The 15034-nt window shown below is 45.7% G+C and overlaps 1 protein-coding gene across 4 annotated transcripts in view; it reads left to right on the top strand.

Annotated features, from left to right (window-relative positions):
- MPP7 (MAGUK p55 scaffold protein 7) overlaps positions 1 to 14113 on the top strand; it is a 681636-nt gene extending 667523 nt beyond the window's left edge. For all 4 annotated transcript variants that reach the window (XM_063922017.1, XM_063922018.1, XM_063922019.1 and 1 more), the window contains one exon: positions 11139 to 14113. In XM_063922017.1, the coding sequence (XP_063778087.1) occupies positions 11139 to 11318 (180 nt within the window). In that variant the 3' untranslated portion in view covers positions 11319 to 14113. The remainder of the gene's footprint in view (positions 1 to 11138) is intronic.
- Positions 14114 to 15034: the final 921 nt, after the last annotated feature.

The following is a 15034-nucleotide window of genomic DNA, read 5'->3' as shown; positions in this document are numbered from 1 at the left end:
GGCGTGTGGCACATGATAAAGTAGTTTATTCTGTATTCTTTTCCTTTCACCGTAAAGTTAGTATATTTAGTTTCATCGCTCTTCACCCACTGATGTCTGCCGGCTCCAAGCCCTTCTGTGGCACATATCAGCCTTGAACGAAAAGCTGCGGTGAGGGCAGAAGTGACAGTGCGGGGTGGCTGGCAGGGGCAGACAGGCCTAGCAGCAGAAATGTTGGGTCCCAGTTTTGCAATTTTTCTACCCCTCTCCACCCCCCATCCTTTTGATAGGGTACATGATAATTAGTAGTGGGATAGGTGTTTGGGGGACACTGCTGCGGAATATAAGCATCATATTGAGTTGCAGACAGAAATCGGTGATCCAGGGAGTTGAGCAGGATGGGGGATGTAATAGGCCTGGATGCGATGGGGAACAAAGAGAATAAAACCACAATGCACTTCTCCCTATCCCCCAGAGGTCCCCGTTCTTTACCTCTACAACAACCAAAAGAAATCCAGGATGGCTTGTAGCAGTCTTCTCTCCTCAAGAGCCCGGGTCCTAGCCAGGATGCATGCAGCAGCAGACAGGACAGCTCCTCTCTTCCCTACTGGTTTTCACGCCGGGGACATAAGTAGATCCTCAATGACAACAGAGGGAGGACCTCCCCAGGGAGAAGGTGCCAATAGCGAGCTGAGGGGAGGGGCCACTTTCTCCTCCAGCCTCCTTCTATTAGTGTCCATGTTGTGCTGTGGCCACAAGTGTTCTATAATGAGACAGTCTGACTCATTAGTACCTGGATGGCCTGTCCATATTGCTGTTGACATCTGACTCCTTAACTGTGGCGGGCCCCAGTGCACTGCAGCGACTGCACCGCCACTGTGATGATACCTGGTCTATGGTACCTCATTTACCTTGCAATAAAATAATCCTTTTGCTGGAAATAATAGGCTGCACCCCCCTGCCATGCAGAGAACACCACTTTAGATGCAATCTGCTCAACCCTTTAATATAGTTCACATGTTGCATTGTAGTGCAGATTGCACCTAATCAGTACACTGCGATGAACGCTCACAATACACCCAACTCCTTTCATTGGAAGGTACCAGCTTTTGCACCATTGCCTGTTGCCAGATGCATTTGCACAAAAGAAATAACCTGACCTAAAACTACAGTATTTACACTACTCCTTTGTACAATAAACCAGGCATGTTTTGTATTTATTATTATTGCCCCATTAATACCAGCAGCAGAATCCACAAAAAAATGTACCCCTTCATGTCTTTTTCTACAAAGCAGAGAATGCCCCAGTAAACATTCTTTTACCCATTTAACTCATTTAGCCCACCTGTAAAATTAAGTCTAATTTCTCTACACTTCATTGTAGGCCATGGGATGCCAAACGTGTACACCCCCAGAGATCCCCTCTTTGTATCTCTAATTCACATGCATTACTTGCTCCAATTTATGATTACAGGACTTTTTGGGGCTACACCCACTCTGTGGAATGCCCTCCCATCCACAATAAGGCTCCCCTCTAGTCCAAACCTACAAGTGAACCTAAAAGTGTTCCATGAAAACGTACCTCTTCAGACAAGCTTATCAGATTCCAGATAACCGCCCACATAACCTTCATAAGCTATTTTACTCAATTACATCCCCTCTATACAGTCCACACATAACTTTACATATGTTCTCATTCTTGACTTTCACGTCCTTTTGAACCAAGACCAACATTGCTGTGTGACTGGGAACCTTTGCAATCTGGCTGGACCATTATGCAATTGGTAGCACCTATCCTTGTGTATCCTGCCTATTTCCCCATAGATTGTTCGCTTGCAAACAGGACCCTCTTACCTCTATGCCTGTCTGTTATTACCCAGTTTTGTTGTATTAATGTTGTGACCAATTGTAAAGCACAAAGGAATATGCTGGATCTATATAAGTAACTGTTAATAATAATGCCGCCATATTAAGGCACATAAGTATACAATTAGCTGTAAAAACTTGCCACATTTCTGCAAATCTTAAAAAATAAATAAAAATAAAGCAATTTTGTAGTTTGTACTGTAAAAGGCCATTAGTGTGATGATATCGTAAAGAAGCACTGCACACGTGTCCTCATACTATTCATCATTGCTGCAATCGTGCCAAATAGCCCCTCTTAGCACACCAGGTTCCGTGAGATTTAATAACAACACGGACCAGCTAGGACGCACCAGTAGACTGTTCTCATTCATTTGAACACTTGTATATCTGTGTGCGACTGAGTCTCTGAATCTGTATGATGTAGCAGCCACGGCATTTTTCCAATACAAGTTCCATTGTGCTCCGTATACAGACAGATATACAAGTGTTGCATATCAAATTAATCATCACAGTCTCCTTGTGCGTCCTAGTCGCATTGCAATGCAACTACGATGCACTTTCGGCGTAAAAAAGTCACCTGACCTTAGCAGAGTTGCACAGGACCTGGCGGCTCACTCGCACCAGGCATATCGAGCTAAATTGTATATTGAGGCTAGATGTATGGGGACACATCTGTACAATATGACAAGACACACTGGGATAAATTTAATAGCATGTGAGAAGCAGGATTTTGTGCAAGTCTGGCCGGATTTTTAAAGCGACAATCATTTACACGGCATAACCAGGTTGGTTTTTCCGTGTAAATGATTGCCATTTTAAAAAACCATCCAGACTCTCATGAAGTCCTGCACTTTCTGCTTCTCACAGGCTATTACGCTTAGCCCACCATCTGCTTAAACCTGCTCACTATAAAACTACGCATTCTACAATTCACTCGTTTTCACGTCTGTATTTGCAGAATGGAATTATTTAGGTTGTTGTTTGTTTCTCTGACGTCCTAGTGGATGCTGGGAACTCCGTAAGGACCATGGGGAATAGCGGCTCCGCAGGAGACTGGGCACAAAAAGAAAAGCTTTAGGACTACCTGGTGTGCACTGGCTCCTCCCCCTATGACCCTCCTCCAAGCCTCAGTTAGATTTTTGTGCCCGACCGAGCTGGGTGCAATCTAGGAGGCTCTCCTGAGCTTCTTAGGAAAAGTTAGTTTTAGGTTTTTTATTTTCAGTGAGATCTGCTGGCAACAGGCTCACTGCATCGAGGGACTAAGGGGAGAAGAAGCGAACCTGCCTGCTTGCAGCCAGCTTGGGCTTCTTAGGCTACTGGACACCATTAGCTCCAGAGGGACCGAACACAGGCCCAGCCTCGGAGTCCGGTCCCAGAGCCGCGCCGCCGGCCCTCTTACAGAGCCAGAAGCAAGAAGAGGTCCGGAAAATCGGCGGCAGAAGACATCAGTCTTCACCAAGGTAGTGCACAGCACTGCAGCTGTGCGCCATTGCTCCTCATGCACCACACGCTCCGGTCACTGATGGGTGCAGGGCGCTGGGGGGGGGGGCGCCCTGAGCAGCAATATAAACACCTTGGCTGGCTAAATTACATCACATATAACCCCCAGGGCTATATGGATGTATATTAACCCCTGCCAGATTCCGAAAAAAAGCGGGAGAAAAGTCAGCCGAGAAGGGGGCGGAGCCTATCTCCTCAGCACACTGGCGCCATTTTCCCTCACAGCTCCGCTGGAAGGACGTCTCCCTGACTCTCCCCTGCAGTCCTGCACTACAGAAAAGGGTAAAACAAGAGGGGGGGGGGCACTAATTAGGCGCAGTATAATATACACAGCAGCTATAAAGGGAAAAACACTCTGTTGGTGTTATCCCAACATATATATAGCGCTCTGGTGTGTGCTGGCATACTCTCCCTCTGTCTCCCCAAAGGGCTAGTGGGGTCCTGTCCGCTATCAGAGCATTCCCTGTGTGTGTGCTGTGTGTCGGTACGACTGTGTCGACATGTATGAAGAGGAAAATGATGTGGAGGCGGAGCAATTGCCTGTACTGGTGATGTCACCCCCTAGGGAGTCGACACCTGAGTGGATGAGCTTATGGAAGGATTTACGTGAAAGTGTCAGCTCTTTACAAAAGACAGTTGATGACATGAGACAGCCGGCTACTCAGCTGGTGCCTGTCCAGGCGTCTCAAAGACCATCAGGGGCTCTAAACGCCCGCTACCTCAGATGGTAGATACAGACGCCGACACGGATACTGACTCCAGTGTCGACGATGAAGAGACGAATGTGACTTCCAGTAGGGCCACACGTTACATGATTGAGGCAATGAAAAATGTTTTACACATTTCTGATAGTACAAGTACCACTAAAAAGGGTATTATGTTTGGTGAGAAAAAAAATACCTGTAGTTTTTCCTGCTTCTGAGGAATTAAATGAAGTGTGTGATGAAGCGTGGGTTTCTCCTGATAAAAGACTGATAATTCCTAAAAAGTTATTGGCATCATACCCCTTCCCGCCAGAGGATAGGGCACGTTGGGAAACACCTCCTAGGGTGGATAAAGCGCTCACACGCTTGTCAACCTGCTGACAGAAAGCAGGAGAATATCCTAAAATGTATATACACTCACACGGGTGTTATACTGCGACCAGCAATCGCCTCAGCCTGGATGTGCAGTGCTGGGGTGGCTTGGTCGGATTCCCTGACTGAAAATATTGATACCCTGGATAGCGACACTATATTACTGACTATAGAGCATTTAAAAGATGCGTTTTTATATATGCGTGATGCACAGAGGGATATTTGCCGACTGGCATCAAGAGTAAGTGCGCTGTCCATATCTGCCAGAAGAGGGTTATGGACGCGGCAGTGGTCAGGTGATGCTGATTCCAAAAGGCATATGGAAGTATTGCCTTATAAAGGGGAGGAGTTATTTGGGGTAGGTCTATCGGACCTGGTATCCACGGCAACTGCTGGGAAATCCACATTTTTACCCCAGGTAGCCTCTCAACATAAAAAGACGCCGTATTATCAGGCGCAGTCCTTTCGGCCCCATAAGGGCAAGCGGGCGAAAGGCTCCTCATTTCTGCCCCGTGGCAGAGGGAGAGGAAAAAGGCTGCAGCAAACAGCCAGTTCCCAGGAACAGAAGCCCTCTCCCGCTTCTGCCAAGTCCTCAGCATGACGCTGGGGCTTTACAAGCGGACTCAGGCACGGTGGGGGCCCGTCTCAAGAATTTCAGCGCGCAGTGGGCTCACTCACAAGTGGATCCCTGGATCCTTCAAGTGGTATCTCAGGGGTACAAATTGGAATTCGAGGCGTCTCCCCCTCGCCGTTTCCTAAAGTCTGCCTTACCGACGTCTCCCTCCGACAGGGAGGCGATATTGGAAGCCATTCACAAGCTGTATTCACAGCAGGTGATAATCAAGGTACCCCTCCTGCAACAGGGAAAGGGGTATTATTCCACGCTGTTTGTGGTACCGAAGCCGGATGGCTCGGTGAGACCTATTCTAAATCTAAAATCTTTGAACACTTACATACAGAGGTTCAAATTCAAGATGGAGTCACTCAGAGCGGTGATCGCGAACCTGGAAGAAGGGGATTATATGGTGTCTCTAGACATCAAGGATGCTTACCTCCATGTCCCAATTTACCCTTCTCACCAAGGGTACCTCAGGTTTGTGGTACAGAACTGCCACTATCAGTTTCAGACGCTGCCGTTTGGATTGTCCACGGCGCCCCGGGTCTTTACCAAAGTAATGGCCGAAATGATGATACTCCTTCGAAGGAAGGGAGTTTTAATTATCCCTTACTTGGAAGATCTCCTGATAAGGGCAAGATCCAAGGAACAGTTGGTAGTCGGAGTAGCACTATCCCAAGTAGTGCTGCGGCAGCACGGTTGGATTCTCAATATCCCAAAATCGCAGCTGATCCCGACGACACGTCTTCTATTCCTAGGGATGATCCTGGACACAGTCCAGAAAAAGGTGTTTCTCCCGGAGGAGAAAGCCAGAGAGTTATCCGAGCTAGTCAGAAACCTCCTAAAACCAGGCCAAGTATCAGTGCACCAATGCACAAGGGTCCTGGGAAAAATGGTAGCTTCCTACGAAGCAATCCCATTCGGCAGATTCCACGCAAGAACATTCCAGTGGGACCTGCTGGACAAATGGTCCGGATCGCATCTTCAGATGCATCAGCGAATAACCCTGTCCCCAAGGACAAGGGTGTCTCTCCTGTGGTGGTTGCAGAGTGCTCATCTTCTAGAGGGCCGCAGATTCGGCATTCAGGACTGGGTTCTGGTGACCACGGATGCCAGCCTGCGAGGCTGGGGAGCAGTCACACAGGGAAGAAACTTCCAGGGCTTGTGGTCAAGCCTGGAGACATCACTTCACATAAATATCCTGGAGTTAAGAGCCATTTACAATGCTCTAAGCCAAGCAAGGCCTCTGCTTCAAGGTCAGCCGGTGCTGATCCAGTCGGACAACATCACGGCAGTCGCCCATGTAAACAGACAGGGCTGCACAAGAAGCAGGAGGGCAATGGCAGAAGCTGCAAGGATTCTTCGCTGGGCGGAAAATCATGTGATAGCACTGTCGGCAGTGTTCATTCCGGGAGTGGACAACTGGGAAGCAGACTTCCTCAGCAGGCACGACCTCCACCCGGGAGAGTGGGGACTTCACCCAGAAGTCTTCCACATGATGATAAACCGTTGGGAAAAACCAAAGGTGGACATGATGGCGTCCCGCCTCAACAAAAAACTGGACAGGTATTGCGCCAGGTCAAGGGACCCTCAAGCAATAGCTGTGGACGCTCTGGTAACACAGTGGGTGTACCAGTCGGTGTATGTGTTCTCTCCTCTGCCTCTCATACCCAAGGTGCTGAGAATTATACGGCGGGGAGGAGTAAGAACTATTCTCGTGGCTCCGGATTGGCCAAGAAGGACTTGGTACCCGGAACTTCAAGAGATGCTCACAGAGGACCCGTGGCCTCTACCTCTGAGAAGGGACCTGCTCCAGCAGGGACCCTGTCTGTTCCAAGACTTACCGCGGCTGCGTTTGACGGCATGGCGGTTGAACGCCGGATCCTAAAGGAAAAAGGCATTCCAGATGAAGTCATCCCTACTTTGATAAAAGCCAGAAAGGATGTAACCGCAAAGCATTATCACCGCATCTGGCGGAAATATGTTGCGTGGTGTGAGGCCAAAAAGGCCCCGACGGAGGAATTTTCAACTGGGTCGATTCCTGCATTTCCTGTAAGCAGGTGTGTCTATGGGCCTAAAATTAGGATCCATTAAGGTCCAGATTTCGGCCCTGTCGATTTTCTTTCAGAGAGAACTGGCTTCAGTGCCTGAAGTCCAGACGTTTGTTAAGGGAGTGCTACATATACAGCCTCCTTTTGTGCCTCCAGTGGCACCCTGGGATCTGAATGTTGTTTTGGATTTCCTAAAATCACATTGGTTTGAACCACTCAAAACTGTGGAATTAAAATATCTCACATGGAAAGTGGTCATGTTGTTGGCCCTGGCTTCAGCCAGGCGTGTGTCCGAATTGGCGGCTTTATCCTGTAAAAGCCCTTACCTGATTTTTCATAGGGACAGGGCAGAATTGAGGACTCGTCCTCAATTTCTCCCAAAGGTGGTTTCAGCGTTTCATCTGAACCAGCCTATTGTGGTACCTGCGGCTACTAAGGACTTGGAGGACTCCAAGTTGCTGGACGTTGTCAGGGCCCTGAAAATATATGTTTCCAGGACGGCTGGAGTCAGAAAATCTGACTCGCTATTTATCCTGTACGCACCCAACAAGCTGGGTGCTCCTGCTTCTAAGCAGACTATTGCTCGCTGGATTTGTAGTACAATTCAGCTTGCGCATTCTGTGGCAGGCCTGCCACAGCCAAAATCTGTAAAAGCCCACTCCACAAGGAAGGTGGGCTCATCTTTGGCGGCTGCCCGAGGGGTCTCGGCTTTACAACTCTGCCGAGCTGCTACTTGGTCAGGGTCAAATACTTTTGTAAAATTTTACAAATTTGACACTCTGGCTGAGGAGGACCTGGAGTTTTCTCACTCGGTGCTGCAGAGTCATCCGCACTCTCCCGCCCGTTTGGGAGCTTTGGTATAATCCCCATGGTCCTTACGGAGTTCCCAGCATCCACTAGGACGTCAGAGAAAATAAGAATTTACTTACCAATAATTCTATTTCTCGTAGTCCGTAGTGGATGATGGGCGCCCATCCCAAGTGCGGATTATCTGCAATACTTGTACATAGTTATTGTTAACAAATCGGGTTATTGTTGTTGTGAGCCATCTATCCAGAGGCTCCTCTGTTATCATGCTGTTAACTGGGTTCATATCACAGGTTGTACGGTGTGATTGGTGTGGCTGGTATGAGTCTTACCCGGGATTCAAAATCCTTCCTTATTGTGTACGCTCGTCCGGGCACAGTATCCTAACTGAGGCTTGGAGGAGGGTCATAGGGGGAGGAGCCAGTGCACACCAGGTAGTCCTAAAGCCGCTATTCCCCATGGTCCTTACGGAGTTCCCAGCATCCACTACGGACTACGAGAAATAGAATTATCGGTAAGTAAATTCTTATTTTTTTGTTTTTACAAAGTCTTGGGATCTGTCATATCTGTACAATTTTCTGGGTCAGTGTGAACAATCATTCTATAACATCAGAAAATTTCAAATTAAAGCTTCGAAACCACTGAAAATGCAATCCATGATAGCTGAAGTTTATGTATTGTGTTTCTTACTTTCCCACGAACAGCACAAAAGTCCCATATATAAGACTAATGCCTATTAAAGTTAAGGTAATTGTATTGTGCGTATTACTAAAGCAAAATTTTATTTTCTATATAAATCTTTTTTATTTAAAATATTTTTGGTCTTCCAATTATGGGATTATTTGAAGCAAGTATTTTATAAAATCACAAAAGTTTAAATGTATTTGGCAGAAAATGCTCATTATCTATATTTAGAGCAGTGGTAAAAAGCAATTAGAATTATTAACATTTTACTCAATGGTTGTTATAAGAGCATTCACGCATAATATCTTATAGTCTGCGTACCATGTTATAAATCGGATGTGAGCTGATTTCGTCATGCAGTCCCAGCATCTGTGTGAGGAGTCCCCTGATTATATCAGATATTCAGTACATTCATTTCAGAAGTTTCCTTTTCTTGTGTTCCCAAAACAATGCCGCACGTCTGCTTGTCACACTGACAGGTCATCCCAGAACAATGGTGGACTGACGCAAGTCACCCCAGCACAATGGTGGACTGACGCATGTCACCCCAGAACAATGGTGGAATGACACAAGTCACCCCAGATCAATGGTGGAATGACGCAAATCATCCCAGAACAATGGTGGAATGACGCAAGTCATCCCAGAACAATGGTGGAATGACGCAAGTCACCCCAGCACAATGGTGGACTGACGCAAGTCACCCCAGCACAATGGTGGAATGACACAAGTCACCCCAGAACAATGGTGGAATGACGCAAGTCATCCCAGAACAATGGTGGAATGACGCAAGTCATCCCAGAACAATGGTGGACTGACGTATGTCATCTCAGAACAGTGACGCGCTAATGCGTCATCCCAGAACAGTGGTATGTATCACGCTGCTTGCACCCCTTCCGGGAGAGCAGGTAAGTATATAGGACTATGTCAGAGCTGACTGATGCCCCATTAAGAAAAGAGGACGTTGCGTTATTATTGAAACTCTGTGTCTTCTAAACAAGATACATTGTTTGCCGCCTGCAATAGATCACTAATGCCCCCTAGAGCAATGAAACAATATGGTGGAAAGCTGACTTTTTTATTAAATAAAGTGGTACCTCAGTCTCACCATGTCATTCTGAAGTAAAATGAAAAAATGACATTGTGCTTGTTTTGTGTATGTCTTATTTCCTTTGCTGAATAAACATAGCTAATAAACATTTGGCAGATAGCAAGCTGGATAAATCCAGTCTTGCTCCAGAAGAATTCCCCATCTGTAGTCATTTGGTTTACAGTCTCCTTGTTCCCTGACCGCTAGTTTGTCCATGCAAATCATCACTTTATTGGTTTGAGCTGTTAGTAAACATAGGAAAACGCCAGAGATGTGTACTCGTTAGGCTTGGTTAGCAAAAGAATCCATTGACATAAAGGACATATACATCTCATTACTTTGTGGTCTCTTCTGTTTCTGTTTGTGCATTCAATATAATTGACTTTAAACATAGGGGGAAAAGGGAACATGTGAACACTGGCGTATGGAGTTGGCTGTAATGAGAGGCAGGAAGCTGGAAGCATTTTGTCTGGCTGTGTCCCAAACCTTACAGAATATATATACGGTGTTCTGAGATGCCCTCTGTGTAAGCCGACTGCGACACATGGCTTGTCAGAGTATTAGTCTGTCTCTTCAAGTGCATCTACCACTGGCATAGGATGGAAGACGCCATTTTGGGGTGTAAGAATGCATCCTATTAATTCACTTTTGCACTAGCTCTTAGTGAATGGGAAGGATGCATCCCCATGCTTCCATGCAGTGAGTGGCTACAGCCATCCACCAATTAGCGTGCTGACACCCATTCACTGTCTGGCTGCAGGCTGGGAGGCAGGTAGAGAATGCTGCACCCATTCATTGTCTGACTGCAGGCTGGGAGGCAGGTAGAGCATGCTGACACCCATTCACTGTCTGGCTGCAGGCTGGGAGGCAGGTAGAGAATGCTGACACCCATTCATTGTCTGGCTGCAGGCTGGGAGGCAGGTAGAGAATGCTGCCTCCCATTCACTGTCTGGCTGCAGGCTGGGAGGCAGGTAGAGAATGCTGACACCCATTCACTGTCTGGCTGCAGGCTGGGAGGCAGATAGAGAATGCTGCCTCCCCGCTCAGATTTTGTGTAATTCATAATCAGAGCATCTGGACAGCATTCTTACCTGCTTCGCAAAAGAAGCTCCGGAGGCATCAGCCCACCCCTGCTCGGAGGCCTATAAAATCGCGGGGCCCTGGCCAGCTGCCCAGTGTGCCTATACGTGAAGATGGCCCTGGTCTTGTACTAGTTTCTTCGGGGTGCTTCAGTATCCTCCCACAGTCCAGACATATAGCTAGGTTAATGTGCAGTTCTTCCAACTGACCTGATGCATGTCTCTGGGAGAGAAATTAGATTTGTAGACTTGGAGGTAGGGACTGAGCTCCTTGAATAATGTACTGTTATGCTAATTATGTTTTTTATGATTTCAGTTTTCATCTATTTTATGTGAATGGTGCTTTTACTTGCTGCTTACATTTGTCACTTTCAGTATTTATCTGTGTTACAGGAAGAAGACTTTGAAGAAATGATTAGATCAGCACAAGTCATGGAACTGCACTACGGCCACTTCTTTGACAAAATTATTGTGAATGATGACCTCACCACAGCATACAATGAACTGAAGTCCACCCTTGACAGGCTGGAGACAGATAGCTGCTGGGTACCTGTGAGCTGGCTCCATTCCTGAACCCCATGGCACAAAACACAAATAGTTTTTATTTTATGTTATTTTTTTATTATATGAATAATATACATGTGTACCATAGTGGGCTTTCTCATCCGCTCTGGTGGAATTATTTTAAAGTGTAATTTTATTTTTCCTGAGAGACTTCTTAAAGCATTGCAGAAATAAAACAAACTTGTTTTTTAATGTAAAGAGTATGTGAAGCCCGAATCAAGCAGTAAGTGGACGTGGAGAGGTCTGTATGTTGTGTTCGCATCAGTGCAGTAATACTGTTTGCTCTAATCCCTACAGATTCAATTTATAGTATGGGAAGTGTAATGCAGCTTGGACCTACTGTAGTGACTTCACTGAGGTACTTCGTGCCTCGTTCTTCCTGCTGGTCTAATACTGTAGGCTGACTATTGGTTCAGTCCAGATAATGTCTGCAATACATGTGCTGGCAACAAGTAGTTGGATCATCTAGTAGGCACACCAGGCTCCTGCCTAGTGCTGGTTAGGCATTGGGGGTCCAGCTTGCCCTAACCCATTTTTATGTTTTGGGGCATTTATATTTTTCTTTTTTTTGGCAAATGGAGGTGGGAAGGGAGCCCAAACCAGAATGTGCCCAAGGGCCCCATGGAGTCTTAATCTGGCAACAAGTACACCTGTAAGGATCCACTTATGGCTAGTTGGTATTAGGTCTATGCTTGAAGGAACTTCAGTGTCTTTTTTTTATAGTGAACTGAGTATTTAAGCTTTTTAGGTGCCAGAAGGGTTAAATGTGCTAATACTTACTTAGATATACAATAATGATTAGGTCAAACATGTTATTTGTCAAAGATACTTGGAGAACAATGATGGATCCCCTTAGCAGCCAATAAGGTAATACTAGGGTTTTATACACTGGAAAACAAAAGCTGTTTTGAAGATGGGCCTGTACATGTGCTGTATGTGAGAATGAGCCTTGCTGGTACAATGCTTTCTGAAACATGAATGCATGTATAGCCGCTAGTACAAAACAAAATTACTTGTAAGATAACCTATACTACTTAGAAATCCTGATCACTGATGGATTGAAAATGTGTGCTCAGATGCAGGGATTAATGATTTGTTTTTGTTTTGAAATATTTGAATGAAGGTTTTTACTCACATTTTCTTTTGTGGATTGAATTGGGTGAGGGGGAGATTTATCAAATCTTGGAAAGTGATAAAGTGGAGAAGTTGCTCATATTAACCAATCCGTTTCCAATTATATTTTTTCTAGCACAGTCTTTAAAAAAAATTAGAAGCTGATTGGCTAGAACCTTATAGCTTTCCACTTTGTGTCACCAAGGTTTTACAAAATCTCCACCTTCATTTTGTCTAATTCATAGACCTCCTTTGTCAGCATAGTGCAGTTTCTACTGCAGCATATTCCATGCTGACTGCCAATTATTTTTTTTGTGGTAAGCAACTTTTTAATTCTTGCCCTTTAGGGGTCAATGTAGTTGCCTCACACGTCAAGTTTTTGTGCAAATTACAGTCATGCTAAAATCACAGATTTGTGCTTACACTTCCTAGTGTGATATTTTTTCTTTATAATTTCTGTATTTTCAAGTTTCCATAGAGAACAAAAGATTCAAGTTTTTTTTACAGAACAAAAGATCATGAATATTTCATTTTATCACATGAACATTACATACAGTATACAGGAAGCGCAAACAACGTGCAAGGCTACTAAAGAAACTGCCGTCTTGAATTCCCTAGGAGGCAAATTCAGTTGTTACCTGTATGACTTTACTTGCCCCCCCCCCCCTCCTCCACCCCCACCTGCTTATCTGTTACCTACTTGGCTGTTGTATAGCAAACCGATGACAAATTCCTAGTATACGCAAGTATACCTGGCCAATAAAGCTGATTCTAATTCTAATCTTCATTGCACTAAACCACAGGTTCTCAAACTCTGTTCATGTTTTGCAGGTCACCCATAGATTTTTAAAATGTGGCAGTTGGTCATACACAGTGCACCTGCTGGGTGACATGGAAAACATGAACCGTGTGGGGTCCTGAGGACCGAGTTTGAGAACCACTGCACTAAACTAATCTAGAACTGGACTCAAGCCCTTTAAATCCCGTAAAGGTGCTCTGTTTTTAGTTACTAGGAAAAACATTATTGTATCTTTTTGTACACACTGGTCACTGGAACTTGGGCACACCACTTAGAAGGACGGTTCTGTTAATGTTACAGATGCTAGCTAACATTCTCACTGCCACAAAGAGTAATGTACAACCTTAGCACAATTACAAATAGCACTTTGTATAACACTATACATTGGGGGGGTTTCTGGCCGTGTTCAGCTTTAATCACACTTTAGTGTTTGTCATATTGGTTAATCTTTCAATTTAGGCTTATTGAACTGGTTTCTAGTGGATCCTTCACCTACTAATAGTTGAGAAAGCCATTTTATGTGTAAACTAACATTCTACCTGCCATTTCACTATGTGACATCTCTCAGACGTGTCAAATAGTAATGTCACTAAGTCAGGAAGCAGTGAAAAGTGTGCCAGTGGAGAACCAATCAGCATTGAAGTAACATTTATAATTTGCATACTATGGGGTATATTCAAATAAAGTCGGATCCATTCCAACATGCATTTGTCGGAATGGATCCGTCAAGACCTATTCAATAAACGGCCTAATCCTGTCGGATTTGGCCATTCCCGACCATCTCAATCCGACTTTAAAAAAAGTCATATTGAGGAGATGAGTGAGCTGAGAGGAGAGACGGGGGAGAGCAAGAACCCAGCGGCTGCAGCAGCGTAGCAAGAGGATGGGGCACTGCCGCCAGACCTCATGGCAGTGTCCACCCGGCTCCAGCAAGCGGGACCTCGCTTGCTGGAGCCGGGTGGACGCTGCCGTGAGCAGCGGCGGTGCCCCATCCTCTTGCTACGCTGCTGCTGGGTTCCTCCCCGCTGCACTCCTCCGTCTACTCCTCTTAGCTGCCGGACCAAACCCGACAGGTTTGGCCCGGTCACAACAGTGTCAATCCGACTTTTTTTTAAAGTCGGATTGACATTGTTGGAAACGGGTTCAAAACCTGTCAGATTTGGCCCTGTTTCCGACAGCAACACACGGATCGGCGGCTATTCCGCCAATCCACGTGCTTTCCAACAAGTCGGATTTCCCGACTTGTCGGAAAAAATGAGGCTGGATTGAATGGTGAGAACCCCTTCCGACCTATTCCAGTCGGAAACTGCCATCTTTCTGACAGGACAGCAGTTTCCGACTCTAATTGAATATACCCCTATACAGTTGTACGTAGCAGCTGATTGGTTTTCACTGCTTCATGAATAGACCCCTTAGTGATGTTACTCGTTCACAGTGAATTGATGGGGCCATGCAGTGTGCTAACCAGTGTGTTCAGCCCACAGCAAAGCTTCCCCCTCCTGCCCCCCTCCCTGTGTGCAGGTGACTGTGTCATGTGACAAAAAAGTAACACTTCCCTGTTTAAACACTGGGCACATTTTGATTGAACCCCTACATATTGAGAGAGAACTTTTTACAACAATACAAGTGATATTTTTATATCAGTTATAGTGTCTCATAAAAGACGTACACAGTATGCGTATTGTATCATATGTTACACATCACTGCAGTGAAATAGCCCACACATTAGTATTTTAAGTAGATCATTTCAGCAGATGTCACCAATTAGCCTCACACATGGTACTACTGATGGGCTGTGACATATGTATATAGA

Source organism: Pseudophryne corroboree, chromosome 5, assembly GCF_028390025.1.
Source record: "Pseudophryne corroboree isolate aPseCor3 chromosome 5, aPseCor3.hap2, whole genome shotgun sequence".
NCBI lineage: Eukaryota > Metazoa > Chordata > Amphibia > Anura > Myobatrachidae > Pseudophryne > Pseudophryne corroboree.
Note: the sequence above shows the minus strand (reverse complement) of the source record. Positions and strands in the feature narration are given on the sequence as shown.